At 49.0% G+C, this 16,406-nt stretch overlaps 1 protein-coding gene across 1 annotated transcript in view; it reads left to right on the top strand.

Moving 5' to 3' along the window:
* LOC102559877 (rho GTPase-activating protein 6) overlaps positions 1-16,406 on the top strand; it is an 83,546-nt gene that overhangs the window by 21,897 nt on the left and 45,243 nt on the right. Inside the window, exon 3 of the mRNA XM_006274239.4 lies at positions 3,622-3,684. Within this exon, the coding sequence (XP_006274301.3) occupies positions 3,622-3,684 (63 nt within the window). The remainder of the gene's footprint in view (positions 1-3,621; positions 3,685-16,406) is intronic.

Here is a 16,406-nt window from a genome sequence, read left to right on the forward strand (position 1 = left end):
CAGAGTGGTACTCAGGGAGGGTCATGGGCAACACGTGGGGGGTGCATGCAGGTGCACATGGTGGTGCACCCCCTGTGAAAAGGCACCACCAACACTGCTGGCAGTGCCACCACCCCTTCACCATCGACATCGCTGGTGGTGTCTGTGGGTGGTCTGCAATTGCCACTGGCAGCCACTGACTCTGCTGGTGGCATCTGTAGGCGGTCACTAACTGCTGGTCAGTGCTTGCCACCTCCCTGGCCCCCTGCTACTGACAGCGCTGCCACCACCTGTGGGAGCTCACTGTGCCTCCCCAGCCTCTGGGGGCACGTGGTGTTCATGGGGAGGGTGCAGGGTTAATTTGTGGCACACCTGCTACTGGGGTAGGCAATATCTTTAGTAGGAAGTGCTGAAAAACTAGATAAGAAAGGAAGCAGGCTGCAATAAGGTGAGGGTGAGAGGGAGTAGAGAACATTTGGAGAGTTATGGGTAGAGGTCACTGTGGAGGACACCAGGATACATGTAGGAGAGTGGGGGTTGGAAGAATCTGAGGCCTGGAGCAGCTGGGGTTTAGTGGCTTAGATTTTTTTTGTACTGGAACGTGTTTTCTAGTAGAGCCAGTAGCAGATCCAGAAATGCAGCAAGAGGGATGTGACATCCCCTTCCCCCGTCACCCCAACCTCAGCTGTTTCACACATGTGCAGGCTCCTGCTGGAGCTCCATGTAAGCAGTGAACTCTGAATTCACCAGCTGATTGGGGCCCACCAGCTTTCATGTGTTTCCAAAACCCAAAGCCCAGGGGATGAATGCTCACCCTCTGGACTTTGGAGCTGCGTGAAAGGAGGGGCTCTGAGCAGACCCTACACTGAGAGCTCATGTGACACAGCCAAAGGGGGATGCAACCATGCTGCCACACCCCCATTTTAACATCTGGATCCCTCTGAATCTGCACCTGGGTAGAGCCATATAGGTCTCTGTTTAGAAAGACCAGCTTCCCAAACAGTATAAGCTACACCAGGAAAAGGCTTTCTTTGATAGTGTATGCTGGCATAGCTTTTGCCAGTAATGTAACAAGTTGTTGGTGACTGGGGTACCAACCCAGTGCTACTGCAGCCATCCCAGGAAACAGAAACTGCTTATCATGCCTCTGGCTTTTTTTTGGCAAAGCTATGTTGCCAGAGGGGGCTGTTCTTACACAGTTATGCCAACAAAATGTAAGTGTCTTAACATGGGCCAATCTAGGATGTTGAAAAGGGGGGGGGGGGGGTGTGCAGATGGTGTAATGCATCAACTCATAATACAGTGCATATTTTTCTTCAGTTAAAAAGAAACTAGTAACTCTACCTATATGCTAGGGGCTTAGGGCTATATTAAGATCCAAGCAAAAACAAACAGAACTGAGTTGGGGGTTGTGGGGGCAGGGGCTGAATGCCAACTTCTCTCATATTTCCTTTCAGCCTGCCATAACTGGCCTCAACTGTCCTTCAACCTCAGTGTACAGAAACTAACAGTTGGGTTCAAGGGAGGAAACATTTCAGCCAGGAAGATCAACCCCTCTGGGTCCACCTTGGTTTTATGCTGCCCTGGTTGTGCTACTGGTTCAGTCTCCCACAGCATCCTCCACAGCATCCTCCATCTGCTACAATGAATAATCCATAAAGGGGTTGATCTCTTCACCTCACCTGAGTGCTGCACCACTGCACAACACAGCCTGCCTTCACCCTCCCCCTCCCCCTGCCTTTGATTTGTTGTGGGCTCAAATCCCCTAGGACAGTAGCTTTCAACCTATTTTCATTTTCAGACCCCTAAAATTTTTTTAATGGAAGTGTGGACCCCTTTGAATTGTAAGTGTAGGCATTCACATACTTTTGATTGATCATAGTCATCTTTTGCAGGCCCCTTAGATATAGTCTGCAGACCCCAAAGGGTCTGTGGACCACAGGTTGAAAACCACTGCTCTAGGATTAAAGCCATCCAGTAAAGGTTCCTAGGTAGTTTCATAGTTTCATACTTGTTAGGGGCTAGAAGGGACTTTACAGATCATCGGGCCCAGCCCCCTGCATTTGGGCAGGAAAGACTGCTAGGATCAGATGACTCTAGCAAGATAAGCATCAAGATGTTTTTTGAAAATCACCAGGGTAGATGACACACCTTTATTGGTCACACTGTGGGGTTAGCAGAGAATCATTACCAGAAATAGGTAGAAGACAGGATAATTGTATATGGAAGAATAGCTTGATTAGTGGAAGACCAAATGCTGTTAATGCCTATAGAGTGAAGAGGTTATCAGGAAAAAGACATGATAATGAGCTGTGAAGTTGGTTGATTCCCTCAGCTCTGCCTGACTAGAAACGTGGTAGTTCCTACTGAGTAATTTGTTTTAAATTTTGAGTGGAGCAGGAATCAAAGGCAGGGTACAACACTATCACCAAACTCCTCTCTGGATCTGCCCCTGGGCCAGGAGCTGCTACAGACTGAAGAAGAATAGTGCACTAGAGAGAACATGGGTCTGATATGCATGGCAACACATATTGATGGGCAGAAAATCTCCAATATTAATGCAAAAATGGTTATTCATAAAAATGAAGCCAGCTATTAATATTGCTTTACATTATTATATAGTTACCTTTGTTTCTACTGAATTTTAGAAGCTAATTATGTTTGTGTTCATGTGCAGTATATTTGAAGTTTATGGTAGCTTACATGAGAGTTGTAGATGCTTTAGTTGTAAAGTGAAACCATGATAACACACAAAAACTCCCTGTTTCTGTGCGCTGTCTGCTCCTCTCTCTGACCTGTCCCTACATAAACACTTCTTCCTCAAAAATGTTCAGCAAAGCTCCTCTACCCAAAGATTTATGTACAGACAGCAGGATGGTTTAATCTGGGGGTGTTTAAAGTGTTTGAGAAGCCATTCTACAGTTTCAATAAATTCTGTATCTTTTTTTATATACCATCTGGAACATTTAGTCTCAAACACTCATACAAGTTCATGCATTCATCATGCACTACTAAAATAGTGGAGTTAAAAAAAACAAGTGTGAGAATGCTAAGGGAAGGAAGTCTAATACAAACTGGAAGGTAAAACCAAATAAGCTGATATTTATGTTTTCATTTGACTTCAGAAAAGTGGTACGTTTGTAGTGATTAATTACTGTTCTGATTATGGCTGAACTAATTCATGTCAATATATTTTTTGGCTGCCTAGTGGTTACTTCCCTGTCTGTACTAAATCTTAGCTGCTGCATATTGCTAGCACATCACTGAGGCTGCTAGAGGTTAGAAAGTGGAAGAAGGGCAGGTACAGTATGTAACGATTAGAATTTACTCTTTGGCTTCTTGCTTTTTCTTACAAAAAGAGGACATCCTAAAAATCAGACCTAAAGCTGTGGGTGAGGGTAGAATAAAGGGCAGTGTATTACTGCAGAGAGTAATATGATAGATTCTGGTAAAACATAACCTCTCCTCCCACTGACTATAGAAAGTGGACAGAAATCTGACTTGAAATCTGCAGAAGCTTTTGGGCTGAGAGAGGGAATTTTACATTACACTGTGTAAATGACCGAAAGTTTTCCACATGTTTGGATAGCAAATGTGCTGCAGAAAATCTAATGACATGTAGTCTTTCCTTTCCCTCCTTAGCTGGACCTAAACAAAACAAATCCATCCGGAGCAAACTGGAGAGCTTCTCCAAGGAGAAGAAAGGTGAGTGGATTCAAGCAGTTATCCTGAAATTATGGGGTAAATAACATTTGCTTTATGTATCTAAATGGCAATTATGCAGCTGCGTATCTGCAGTTTTTGGTACTTATGTGCAGATTCAGCCCTGGCTGCCCAAACAGCCACATGTGCACATAACACACTCAGTAGCTGGCACTCTGACTGGACAGGTACACAGTACCATATACTCACACAGGCTGGATCCAGACATGCAGGCATGTGTGGTTTGTGGTGAGGCAAACCTCTTTGCAGTACCACAAATTGCACGAGTTGCACCTTAATCAGTGTGCAGTGCTGCTAATTTGCAGTGCCAGGGCAAAATTTGCTACTGGGATTTCTGGAAACAAAAAAAAACCTGGAAAAAAGTGGCGCAAACCATGCCAAAGTGGCAGGCACTGGGACAAACACAGAGATGTGGACAAACCCATCTCTGTGTGCTGTGGAGCCCCTGTGCTGAGGCACCCTGAACCCCAACCAGCCACTTCCCATCTGGCTGGGTTGCAGGGTGCCTCAGTGGGGGAGCAGGCAGCCCTGGGCTGGCTGCTTCCCTGTCTTCTTGTGCCTCAGCATGGGGGCTTCACTGCGGAGCTGCTGACTGGGGCACAGTGTGTGTTAGCCTTGGTGCTTCATGTGTCTCAGTCTGGGGGCTCCACAGTGGAGTCCCTATACTGAGGCATGCAGAGACAGGGGAACATTCATACCAAGGCTGTTAGCTCCTGTCTCAAGGCACACTGCACCCCAGTCAGCCAGGGGGTGGCTGGCTAGGGCACAGCAGTGCGGGGGCTCTGCAGTGCACAGAGATAGGGGAGCAGCAGCCCAGGGCTATCTCCATGTGCTGCTCCCTGGCTGGCTGGGGCACAGGGTGCCTCAGCACAGGGGATGGCTAGCCCTTCTTGAGGCACCCTGTGCCCCAGTCAGGTCCCCTTCCCCTGCAGCACATGGAGCAGTGGGGCAGAGTGTCCCTCTGCAAAGCACGTGAGCAGGGGCATGCACTGCGGCACAAAGTAGCAGCAGAAATTTGTGCTGCTGCAAAGGCACGCCCCTGCTTATGTGTACACAGCCACAGGGATGCATATAAGGCTCCAAACCCGTAACTGGGAGGACATCTTTTACATTTTAGCCCAGTAGCCCAGAGCAGTGGTTCTCAATGTTTTTTGTACCAGGACCCATTTGTAAACATCAGTGGTCAGTCCTGACTGAGTGCCCCTGTAGCAGGGGGCCTTCTCAGGGCCGATTTTGTCTTTGGCCCGCCCACCTGTTTCTGGGCTAACCACCTGTTTTTTCATCTGCCACACCTGTTATTAATTAATTAATGATCTTAATTCGGCGGGAGGCTGCCCATTTCTTGCCCCAATGCCAGGAGGTGCTATCTGCGGCTCTGTTCCTCCCCTATACCGCAGCCCAAGCCTTGCAGATGGCATTTATAAATTCCTCTTTACGTTCAGGTCTCAGCCGCTGTGGGCTTACCCCTTCTCTCTCTAGCTAGGCCTGTCAGTCAAAAACCCACTAATCAGGGCTTGACTCCAAGGCTCTAGCTCTCAAAACTCACTCGGGCTCCTGAGCCCTCTTTGGCACTGTGGTCTGCTCACCCCTGAATACTGCGCCCTCTCTGGTTCTGGGGTTCGCTCACCCCACGAACACTGTGCCCTCTCTGTTGCTTCTCTGGCTTTCTCCACCCGCTGTTTATAGGGTTCTGGCCATCCCCTTCCTGTCACCTGACCGGCTGGCAGGGCTTGATCCTTAACCTCTACTTGACCGGCCGGCCGTGTGTGGAAGGTTCTGGGTTTAAAGGTACCACCCTGTTTCTTGGTAACAGGGCTAGGGTTCCCTGTTACACCCCTCCTCTTCTCTTTTGATTGGGTTCCTTCTTTCTCCCCCAGACCCTCTTCTTCTTTGTATTGTCTCGAGAAGAAATCGGCACTTACATTCTGAATTCCTGGGCGATGCTCCACCTCAAAGCAATATGGTTGCAGACAAGGGCCCATCTCATCAGTCTAGCATTATCCGTCTTCATGCTCTACAGCCAGCATAGAGGCGCGTGATCTGTGATCAGCGTGAACTGTCGCCCTAACAGATAATATTGGAGTGTTTCAACAGCCCACTTAATCGCCAAACACTCTTTCTCTATTGTGGCGTAATTCCATTCTGGTGGGTGTAATTTCCTACTTATGTATGCTATAGGATGCTCTTCTTCTCCTTCTCTCTGGACCAACACCGCTCCAATAGCCACATTTGATGTGTCGGCCTGCATCAGGAAGGGCTTATTAAAATCTGGTGTATATAGTAGGGGCTGCAAACATAGCACGTCCTTCACTACTTGAAATGCCTTTTCCGCCTCCGGCGTCCACCTCGCCTTGGTTGGGGCCCCCTCCTTTATCATCTCTATCAAGGGTACTACTAAGTGTGCAAAATGACGTACAAATCTTCTATAATAACTAGCTAGCCCCATAAAAGCCCTCACCTGTTTCTTCATATGAGGAGCTCAGTACTTCCATAACGCCTCTACTTTGTCTAACAATGGTCTCACCTTTCTGCTTCCTACTAGGAACCCAAGGTATTGTGTTTCTTCTTTCCCTATTGTACATTTCTTCAGATTGGCTGTTAGCCTGGTCCTTCTCAAGTCTTGTATTACTGCTCTCAGCGCGGTTAAATGTCTAGCCCAGTCTTCAGTGTATATAATAATATCATCATTTAATCCATGCCATAACCCCCATGGGGAGCCAAAACTCTGTCCATTAGATGCTGAAACATAGCAACGGCTTCATGTAATCCAAACAGCATGCACCGGAATTGGAAGAGACCCCAAGGGGTGGCAAACGCGGTCTTTTCTTGATCTTCAGGTGCTACTGGGACCTGCCAGTAACCTCTTGTCAGGTCCAAAGTGGAAATGTAGCGAGCTTGCCTATTGTTTTCCACCAGCTCATCTATTCTCAGCATCGGATAGGCATCAAACTTAGCCACTGCATTTACCTTCTGGAAATCAATACAGAGACAAATTTTCCCATCTGGCTTCAGCACTACTACAATGGGGCTCTGCCAGTCACTGTGGGACTCGCATATTATGCCTTTCTCCAGCATCATCTCAATCTCCGTTATCTGACTTTGTAGTCACTGTGGAATCCATCTCCAGTTCTCATGGATCACCTGGCCCAGAGGAGTTTTTATTTGATGTACCACACCCCGAGCTTCCCCAGGAGTTTCCTGGAACACATCTCAATATTCCCTGACTAGCTTGGCGACCTCCCTTCTCTGCTCTTCAAATAGTTGTGGGGCCAGTTCTATATCACCCGGTCCATTTCCTTCTGTCAAAGAGGGTCCCAATTCTAATTCCTTAGGATAAAGGGGCAGGTACATATGCTCTTGCTCTTCCCGCTTCTTCAACATATTGAGATGGAATACTTGCTTCTTTTTTTGTTTGTCTGTCTGATACACCTCATAGTTTACGGGCCCCATCTGGTGCATAATTTCATAGGGTCTCTGCCACCGGGCGAGTAACTTACTTTCATGGTCAGGCAATAGAACCAACACACGGTCCCTCAGGTCAAACTTCCTTTCCCACGTGCCTCGGTTAAAATGCATCACTTGTCATTTCTGGGCCTCTCTGAGATTTCCTAAAACTTCTCTCTGAGCTGCTTCAAGGTGTTCCCGCAGTTGTATTACGTATTGGATCAAGTTCTGATCTTTGCTATGCTGCTCTTCCCAACTCTCTTTAATCAAATCTAAGATTCCTCTTGGTTGCCGGCCGTACAATAGTTCAAAAGATGAAAACAGGTTGAGGCCTGGGGTGCTCCCCTACAGCAAATAACAAAGGTGGTACCATTTTATCTCAGTTCTGAGGACTCTCAACCATGAATTTCTTTAACATCTGCTTCAATGTCTGATTAAACCACTCCATGAGCCTGTCTGTTTGGAGATGATACACTGCTGTCTTTAGGTGTTTAATTCCCAAAGCTTTATTCACTTCTTCGAACATGCGTGATGTAAAATTCATTCCCTTGTCTGTCAGCAGTTCTCTAGGGAGTCCTACTTGTGAGAATGTTTTCAATAGCTCATTTGCCACCTTCGGAGCAGACACTGTCCGCATCGGCACAGTCTACAGTTACCCACAAGGTAGGCAGACTCAGGCCCAGCCCGCCTACCAGTGGCATGCCGCGGATGGGCACTTGCTGCACCCTGAGGGTCCCCTCTGGGTCTGCGACCCCCATGTCTGGCACCTCAGAGACCGCCACCTAGACAGAGCCCATGGTTCCGGGCTCCATGCAGACAGAGCCCCTGGCTCTCGGCTGCGGGTGCTGCCTGTCCCTTTTTCAGGCTCCGGGGCCCGGGAGCATGGCTACCTCCCCTTGTGGGGTCTGCTCCCTTTTGGGGTCTCTGGCGTGCCAGCTGGAAGAGCTCCAGGCCACAGTCCAGAGACTGCGTGCCATCAGGGACTGTGAGCAGGAGATCGACTCCTACTGCCAGGCCCTTCTCCCCTGGGAGCCGGAGGGTAGACCACGGTCTCCCTCCAGGACAAGGGAGGACTCCGGGACCTCCCATTCTGTCCAGTCAGGGGGATGGACCAAGGTGGTCAAGGGCCCCAAGGCCCGCTTCACCAAGGCCCCTGCCCTGCCAGAACTTAGCAACAGGTATGAACCTCTTGCAACCCCAGCAGAGCCTACTGAGTTGCCGGCTCCCACAGGCAACACAGGCTCAACTGCAGCTACTGCCCCTGTTCTCCCCAAGACAGAACGTAAAGTGTTTGTTGGGGGAGACTCCATCCTGAGGGGGACTGAGGGGGTAATCTGCCGCCCTGACCCCTTAGCCTGGGAAGTCTTCTGCTTCCCAGGGGCTCGCATCCGAGACATTGTGGAGAAGATCCCTAAGCTCCTGCAGCCCACTGACCACTATCCCATGCTCCTCATCCATGTGGGCACCAATGACACGGTTCAGAGCGCTCCCAGCTGGGTCCTGAGGCACTACAGGGATTTGGGAGTGGGGCTAAAGGGTCTGGGGCTACAGGTGATATTCTCTTCGATCCTCCCAGTCTCGGGGTACAGGCCAAGGAGGGAGAGCAGGATCCAGGTAGTGAACCAAGGGCTGTGGTGATGGTGTCATCAGGAAGGCTTTGACTTCCATGACCACAGCCCGCTCTTTGGCAAGAGAGGCAGTGAGCTGCTGGGAAGAGAAGGCCTCCACCTCTCTCCCCTGGGGATAAGGCTCTTCTCAGCCAGACTGGCTGACCTGCTCCACCAGGATTTAAACTAAGCTTGCTGGGGGATGGGGGGGACTACCGCCACTGCTGGCCTGCTGAGCAACCCTTGCAAAGCCAGCAGGCCAAGGCACCTAAGGGAACCCACCCCTGCCCCAGCCCTGGTACAATCTGTGGTCAAGGCAAGAGCCCCCAAGGGAACACTTGCCTGCCTGTACACAAATGCCAGGAGTTTGGGTAATAAGGAGGAGGAACTCATCCTCCTTCTTAATGCAAATAATTACGATGCCATAGAGATAACGGAGACCTGGTGGGACTTCACCCATGACTGGACCACGGGTATAGATGGCTATACCTTGTACAGGAGAGATCAAGTAGATAGAAGGGGTGGGGGTGTAGCTTTCTATGTTAAGGAAAGCTATGTGTCCCTGCAAGCTGATATTGGTGACCAGGGTGGACGACTGGAAACCCTCTGGGTTAAAATCCGTGGGGAACATGGCACAGGGGACACAACGGTGGGAGTCTACTACAGACCTCCCACCCAAAGTCAAGAGCTTGACCAGGAGTTCGCCCAGGAACTGGCTGAGGCCGCATGCTCTAGGACCATAGTTGTCAATTACCCAGACATCTCGTGGGAGGATCACTCAGCAAAATCGGCAACCTAGTGATCGATGGGAAGCTGGGTGACAGCAACCATGAGCTGATCACCTTCATCTTCCACTGTAAAGCTGGCAAGTCAGTCAGCAACACTGAAGCCCTTGACTTCAGGAAAGCCGACTTTGACAAGTTCAGGAGGCTTGTCAGTTTGGCCCTAAGAGACCACGACCCCAGGGGGAGGGGAGTCCAGGAGGAGTGGTTGCTCCTCAAGGGAGCGATCCTCAATGCACAAGCTAATTCTATTCCATCTCGGAGGAAAGGCAGCAAGAGGGCACAGCAGCCCCCCTGGCTCTCCAGGGATCTAGCAGACCTCCTGAGGCTAAAAAGAAAGGCCTACAAAGGATGGAGGATGGGATTCACCTCCAAGGAGGAATATTCTACACTGGTCCAGTCCTGCAGGGAGCGAACCAGGAAAGCCAAGGCTGCAACTGAACTCCAAATAGCTTTGAGCATCAAGGACAATAAAAAGTCCTTTTTCGGATAAGTGGGGAGCCGGAGGAAAAGCAAGGGCAACATTGGACCCCTGCTGAACCAGATGGGACAACTGACAACTGATGCCCAGGAAAAAGCCAACCTATTAAATGGGTACTTTGCATTGGTCTTTCGGGAGACCTGTCACTACGGGACAGGGAGGTCCGGGTGAGGGAGATCCCCTGCCCTCCATCATGCTGACCTCATGAAGAAACACCTCGAGAGGCTGGCAGGATACCTTCAAGTCAGCTGGCCCTGACAATCTACACCCCAGGGTACTCAAGGAGCTGGCGAGCATCATAGCCCAGCCTCTGGCATGGATCTTTGAGAACTCCTGGCGCTCTGGTAAAGTGCCCGAAGACTGGAAGAAGGCCAATGTGGTGCCTATCTTCAAGAAAGGGAGGAAAGTGGATCTGGCAAACTATAGGCACATCAGCCTGACTTCTATCCTGGGGAAGATCTTAGAAAAGTTTATTAAAGAGTCCATTCTTAATGGACTGGCCGATGCCAACATCCTGAGGGATAGCCAGCACAGGTTTGTTGCGGGTAGGTCTTGCCTGACCAATCTCATTTCCTACTATGACCAGTTGACCTATCACCTGCACAAGGGAGAAAAAATTGATGTCATATATCTAGACTTCAAAAAAGCCTTCAATCTGGTATCCCATGATCACCTCTTGGAGAAACTGGCCAATTGTGGCCTTGGGTCCACCACAATCTGCTGGCTGGGAAATTGGCTCAGTGGTTGAACCCAGGGAGTAAGAACTGATGGAAGTCAATCGTCATGGTGCCCTGTGACCAGTGGGGTTCCCCAAGGCTCTGTCTTTGGACCCATATTGTTCAACATCTTCATTAATGATGTGGACATTGGAGTCAGAAGTGAACTGGCTAAGTTCACTGATGACATCTAACTTTGGGGCAAAGCATCCACACCAGAAGACAGGAGGGCGATCCAGGTTGACCTGGACAGGCTCAGCAAATGGGCGGACGAGAACCTGATGGTGTTTAACACTGAAAAATGCAAGGCTCTCCACCTTGGGAGGAAAAACCTGCAGCATCTTTATAGGCTCGGCAGTGCTATACTGGCTAGCACTGCAGAAGAAAGAGACTTGGGGGTCATCATTGACCACAAGATAAACATGAGCATGCAATGTGATGCTGCGGCTAGTAAAGCGACAAAAACGCTGGCTTGCAACCATAGATGCTTCTCATGCAAATCCAGGGACGTAATTCTCCCCTTGTACTCAGCCTTGGTGAGGCCGCAGCTGGAGTACTGTGTCCAGTTTTGGGCTCCACAATTCAAAAAGGATGTGGAGAAGCTTGAGAGAGTCCAGAAAAGAGCCACGCACATGATCAGAGGTCAGGAAAACAGACCTTACAATGACAGGCTGAGAGTCATGGGGCTCTTCAGCCTGGAAAAGCGCAGGCTCAGGGGTGATCTGATGGCCACCTATAAGTTTATCAGGGGTGACCACCAGTATCTGGGTGCACGGAGGCAGAAAGGGATCTTGGAGTCATCATTGACTCCAGGATGAACATGGGCCGACAATGCGAGGTCACAGTCAGCAGGGCCAACCGGACCTTATCGAGCATCCACAGGTGCATCTTAGGTAGGGCCAAGGGGGTGATCCTCCCCCTCTACGTGACACTGGTCAGGCCACAGCTGAAGTACTGCGTCCAGTTCTGGGCACCCCAATTCAAGAGGGATGTGGACAACATTGAGAGGGTCCAGAGGAGGGCCACCCACATGATCTGGGGACAGCAGGGCAGACCCTACAATGAGAGGCTATGGGACCTGAACCTGTTCAGCCTTCACAAGAGAAGGCTGAGGGGGGACCTTGTGACCATCTATAAACTCACTAGGGGGGACCAGAAGGGTTTGGGGGAGACCTTGTTTCCCCTCGTGCCCCCTGGGATAACAAGGAATAACAGCCACAAGTTGTTGGAGAGTAGGTTTAGATTAGACATCCGTAAGAACTACTTCACAGTTAGGGTGGCTAGGATCTGGAACTGACTTCCAAGGGAAGTGGTGCTGGCTCCTACCCTGGGGGTCTTTAAGAAGCGGCTCGATGCCTACATGGCTGGGGTCATTTGAGCCCAGTTTTCCTCCTGCCCAGGCAGGGGGTCGGACTTGAAGATCTACAAGGTCCCTTCCAACCCTACTTCTATGATTCTATGATTCCCTCTCTCTTGTCGGTAACACATTGCTCCGGACCATGGTCTGCGATGAGCCTGAGTCTAGCATAGCCCATACTCTTTTCCCCTCTATTGTCACCTCCACTGCCAACACGGGCAGCTTGTCTCCCACCTCAGAGTCAACTCTGGCCCCGTAGCCACACATCCCTACCCGGGTTGTTGATTGTGGGTGGATACTCCTGGTCACGTTGGCTAACAGTGCCTGTTGTCTTGTGGCTTGATCTTGTAGGCCTTGTATTAGTTGGTTTAGCTGCCCCAAGACTTGTTGCTGCAATTCCAGGTCTGGGGTTAGTGTCTGTTTCCATTTCTCTGGCTTGTTTATGGACCCAAGGGCACTTTCCCTTATATGGGCGAACCACCGCCTTATGATACATACTGCCATACGAAAACTTCCCAGCCAATGCACCATTGTAGTAGGGGGCCTTCTTGGGGCCGATTTTGCCTTTGGTCCGCCCACCTGTTTCTGGGCCAACCGCCCACCTTCTTTCTAGCCATGCCTCGTTGTTAATTAATTAATGATCTTAATTAGGCAGGAGGCTGCTATTTCTTGCCCTGATGCCAGGGGGCGCTATCTGTGGCTCCATTCCTCCCCTACATCGCAGCCCAAGCCTCGCAGATGGCATTTATAAATTCCTCTCTATTTTGGGGTCTCAGCCACTGTGGGCTTACCCCTTCTCTCTCTAGCTAGGCCTGTCAGTCAAAAACCCACTAATCAGGGCTTGACTCCAAGGTTCTAGCTCTCAAAACTCACTTGGGCTCCTGCACCATCTCTGGCGCTGGGGTCTGCTCATCCCCGAATACTGTGCCCTCTCTGGTGCTGTGGTTTGCTTACCCCCAAATACTGCGTCCTCTCTGGCGCTGGGGTCTTCTCACCCCCAAATACTGCGCCCTCTCTGGCGCTGGGGTCCACTCACCCCCAAATACTATGCCCTCTCTGGTGCTGGGGTCCATTCACACCATGAATACTGCGCCCTTTCTGCTGCCTCTCTGGTCTTCTCCACTCACCATTTATAGGGTTCTGGCCATCCCCTTCCTGTCACCTGACTGACTGGCAGGGCTCAATCCTTAACCTCTACTTGACTGGCCAGCCATGACTGGAAGGTTCTGGATTTAAAGGGACCACTCTGTTTCTTAGTAACAGGGCTAGGGTTCCTTGTTACAGCCCCTCACTCCTGAATTGCTGCCCCTATGTAGTAGGGTAGTATGGGGATGGGGTGGCAGAAGACAGCCCTTATGTCTGTTTGTAGACATGCTCAGCATTTTATAACTGTGTTAACTGATTTGCATCACACAGTTCAAATTAAATTTCAATTTGAATTAAGGGTTAAGAGATGATAGATCATTGACCATCATGGCAGGGGCTATACACAGTCTATACCAGTGGTTCTCAACCTATGGCCTGTGGGCTGCATGTAGCCCATGCAACACACTGCTGTAGTTCATGTGACATCCTGTTAAGAAAAGTAAAGACATTTGACAGGGTAGAAATGATAGGTATTACAGAATATTGATTTGTATTGTATTACTCTCAGATAACAGATACAAAACATTTTTAAATGGATACACAGGATGTAAATTGTGTTGGTGTGGCCCACCTAACACACTGAGAGCTTCAAGTGTGGCCCACTATGGCAAATAGGTTGAGAACTACAGGTCTATACATTTGAAAGCCCCTTAACAGAGGTTGGAAGAAATTAGGAGGTGACTTTAATCCTGTTTAGCACTGCTACATTGTTGTAGTTATCTGAAGTGCTGTGCAATTGACCTGATACTTAGTCACTATGGGGTGCTGTTGGCAAATTTGACTTTATTAAGGTGTTACTTTGTGCCTGATAAGTTCTGTTGTGTTGCAAAACCCAACTGAGGTTCCCTTGAGGGGATTTATATTTGCAATGCTTATCTGCTTATCTGAATTCCTAAGTAGTGTTTTTCTGAAAAGCAAAGCTACATATACATGTTAATTAATACAGTTTAAATTGCCAAATTTGGACTGCCGTAGTATGTATTAATTTTAATCCTCATTCAATGAATATTACTTAATTTGGACTAGAGCCACTTTTAATTTGGACTACAGATGTCAGCGTGTATATAGTGATGGCTGTAGTCTGGATTCAACCTGGAAAAATGTAACATCTATAAAGGCCCTATGAGACTCCCTCCCTTCTTGCATCCACCCAAATCTAAAGCACCATCATATGCAAGTAGGAGTGACTGTGCCCAATACAAGGTTTTGGTATTTGTTTTATTTATTGTTTAGTTTTGTCTTCCTTGTTTGTTTGTTTGTTTGCTTTGATTCTGGGAGAAGCTTCTTGCTGATTTGCATGAATAAAAACAGGCAAAGACTGGAATTCTTACAAAAATCCAATGGTAATGACAAATATTTTCATCTCAAAACTGTTACCAAAAGAGGTACATGGACAGGATGGCAAACTCAATATTTTCATATTCAGTATTCACGTACTAAATCTTTGGAGGCAAGGCTGCTGGCTTTTCTTAGACGAATTCTTTACGAATATTAAACTGTGCAAAGCCCATGAGATGTGGGGTTCACCTTCAAGGTCTGAAATTAATTGAAGTGAATTTCAATAGAGACAAGTGCAAAGTCTTACACTTGGGATGGAACAATCACATGCACAGATACAGACTGGATATGACTGACTAAGCTGCAGCACTACAGAAATGCACCTGAGTCACAGTGGACTGTAAGCTGAATATGAGCCAACAGGAAGCTCTTGCTGCAACCCCCCTCCCCCCCCCGAATAATTGGCTGTATTAATTGCAGTGTTGCTTGCAAATCAAGGGAAGTGATTCTTCTGCTCTCTTTGGCACTGGTGAGGCCCTGACTAAAGTACTGTGTCTAGTTTGGCTACTGTAATTCAAGAAAGATGTGGACAAGTTAGAAAGATTTCAGTAGCAAGCAATAAAGATGTCTAGAGGTCTAGGAGCCATGATTTAAGTGGAAAGGTCAGAACTAGGATTCTTTAATCTGGAAAAGAAAGACTGATAGTCTTAAAATAACTGAAAGACAATTATAAAGAGGACAGAGATCAACTTTTTATCTGTGACTGCAGGGGATAGGGATAGGACTAGCAGCAATGGTCTTATTGCAGCTTGGGAAATTTAGGGTGGATATTTGGAAAAACTTTCTCACTATGAGGGTGGTTAAGCATGGGAACAGACTACCCTTAGAAGTTGCAGAATCTTCATCCTTGGAAGTTCTTAAGAACAAGTTAGACAAAAACTTGTCTAGGATGGTTTAAACAGAGATGATCCTATCTCAAGCAGAGGGTTGGACTAGAACATGGATGGTGCAGCAGGAACCTCTGACCCTGCTACTTAAGAGGTAGGGAGCCAACACCAAAGGGCTGCAGTTAGGTAGGCAATTGGGTGAAGGCCAACTGCAGAGCAACTTGCAGCCAGGGGAGCCCACAGCAGGGGAGAGAGCTGTGGCTGCAGCCCAATAGCTAAGCTGCAACATCTGGGAGCAGGCTGAATATGGGGCCATGTAGGCTGGGGTTCCACCCCTTCAGCTCACCAAAAGTCTGGCTGCTGCACCAGAAGGCTCAGTCTGGCCCTGAGTCCCACTGCAAGCAGAACTCCTGCTGGCCTGAGATGTAACAGGGGGAAACTCAACCAATCAGGTACCTGAGGAGCTGCAAAGAATTAGCAGCCAAAGGGTAGGAGGTAGCTGGTACTTTGGAAACCCAGAAGTGGTTTATCAGTAACTGGTCGGGAACTGGAGGACTGGGTTGTGGCTACAGGGAAGGTGTGGAGGCCATAGAGTGGAGTGTGGTGGGGCACTCTTTTACTGGCAGCTTAGCCTGGGACCAGGGACTCAGAAGGCTAGGGCTGGAGATGTGAGAGTATAGGGCAGGGCCAGGGGCCCAGAGCATATGAGGGGGTTGGGGTCCAGGAACCAGGGTTCAAGGCAGTGCACCAGGGCTGAGGGGCATAGCCAGAATAAAAGGGCCAAGGCTGGGAAGGTTGAGGTCTGGACAAAAGTTCAAGGCCTGAGAGCCAAAAGCTGTGTTGGGGTCAGGGGGGTCCCCTCTGAATGAGTATAGAGTACTGCCAGTGAGGCATGGGTGTGACTGTAGGGTAGGATGGAGACCATGAATTTAGCTCTTAAGGTGATTAGGGCCAGTGGGGTCAGAGCCCCCAAAGGCTGAGAGGGGCCACGCCATCCATGTTCTAG

Source organism: Alligator mississippiensis, chromosome 8 (assembly GCF_030867095.1).
Source record: "Alligator mississippiensis isolate rAllMis1 chromosome 8, rAllMis1, whole genome shotgun sequence".
Taxonomy (NCBI): domain Eukaryota; kingdom Metazoa; phylum Chordata; order Crocodylia; family Alligatoridae; genus Alligator; species Alligator mississippiensis.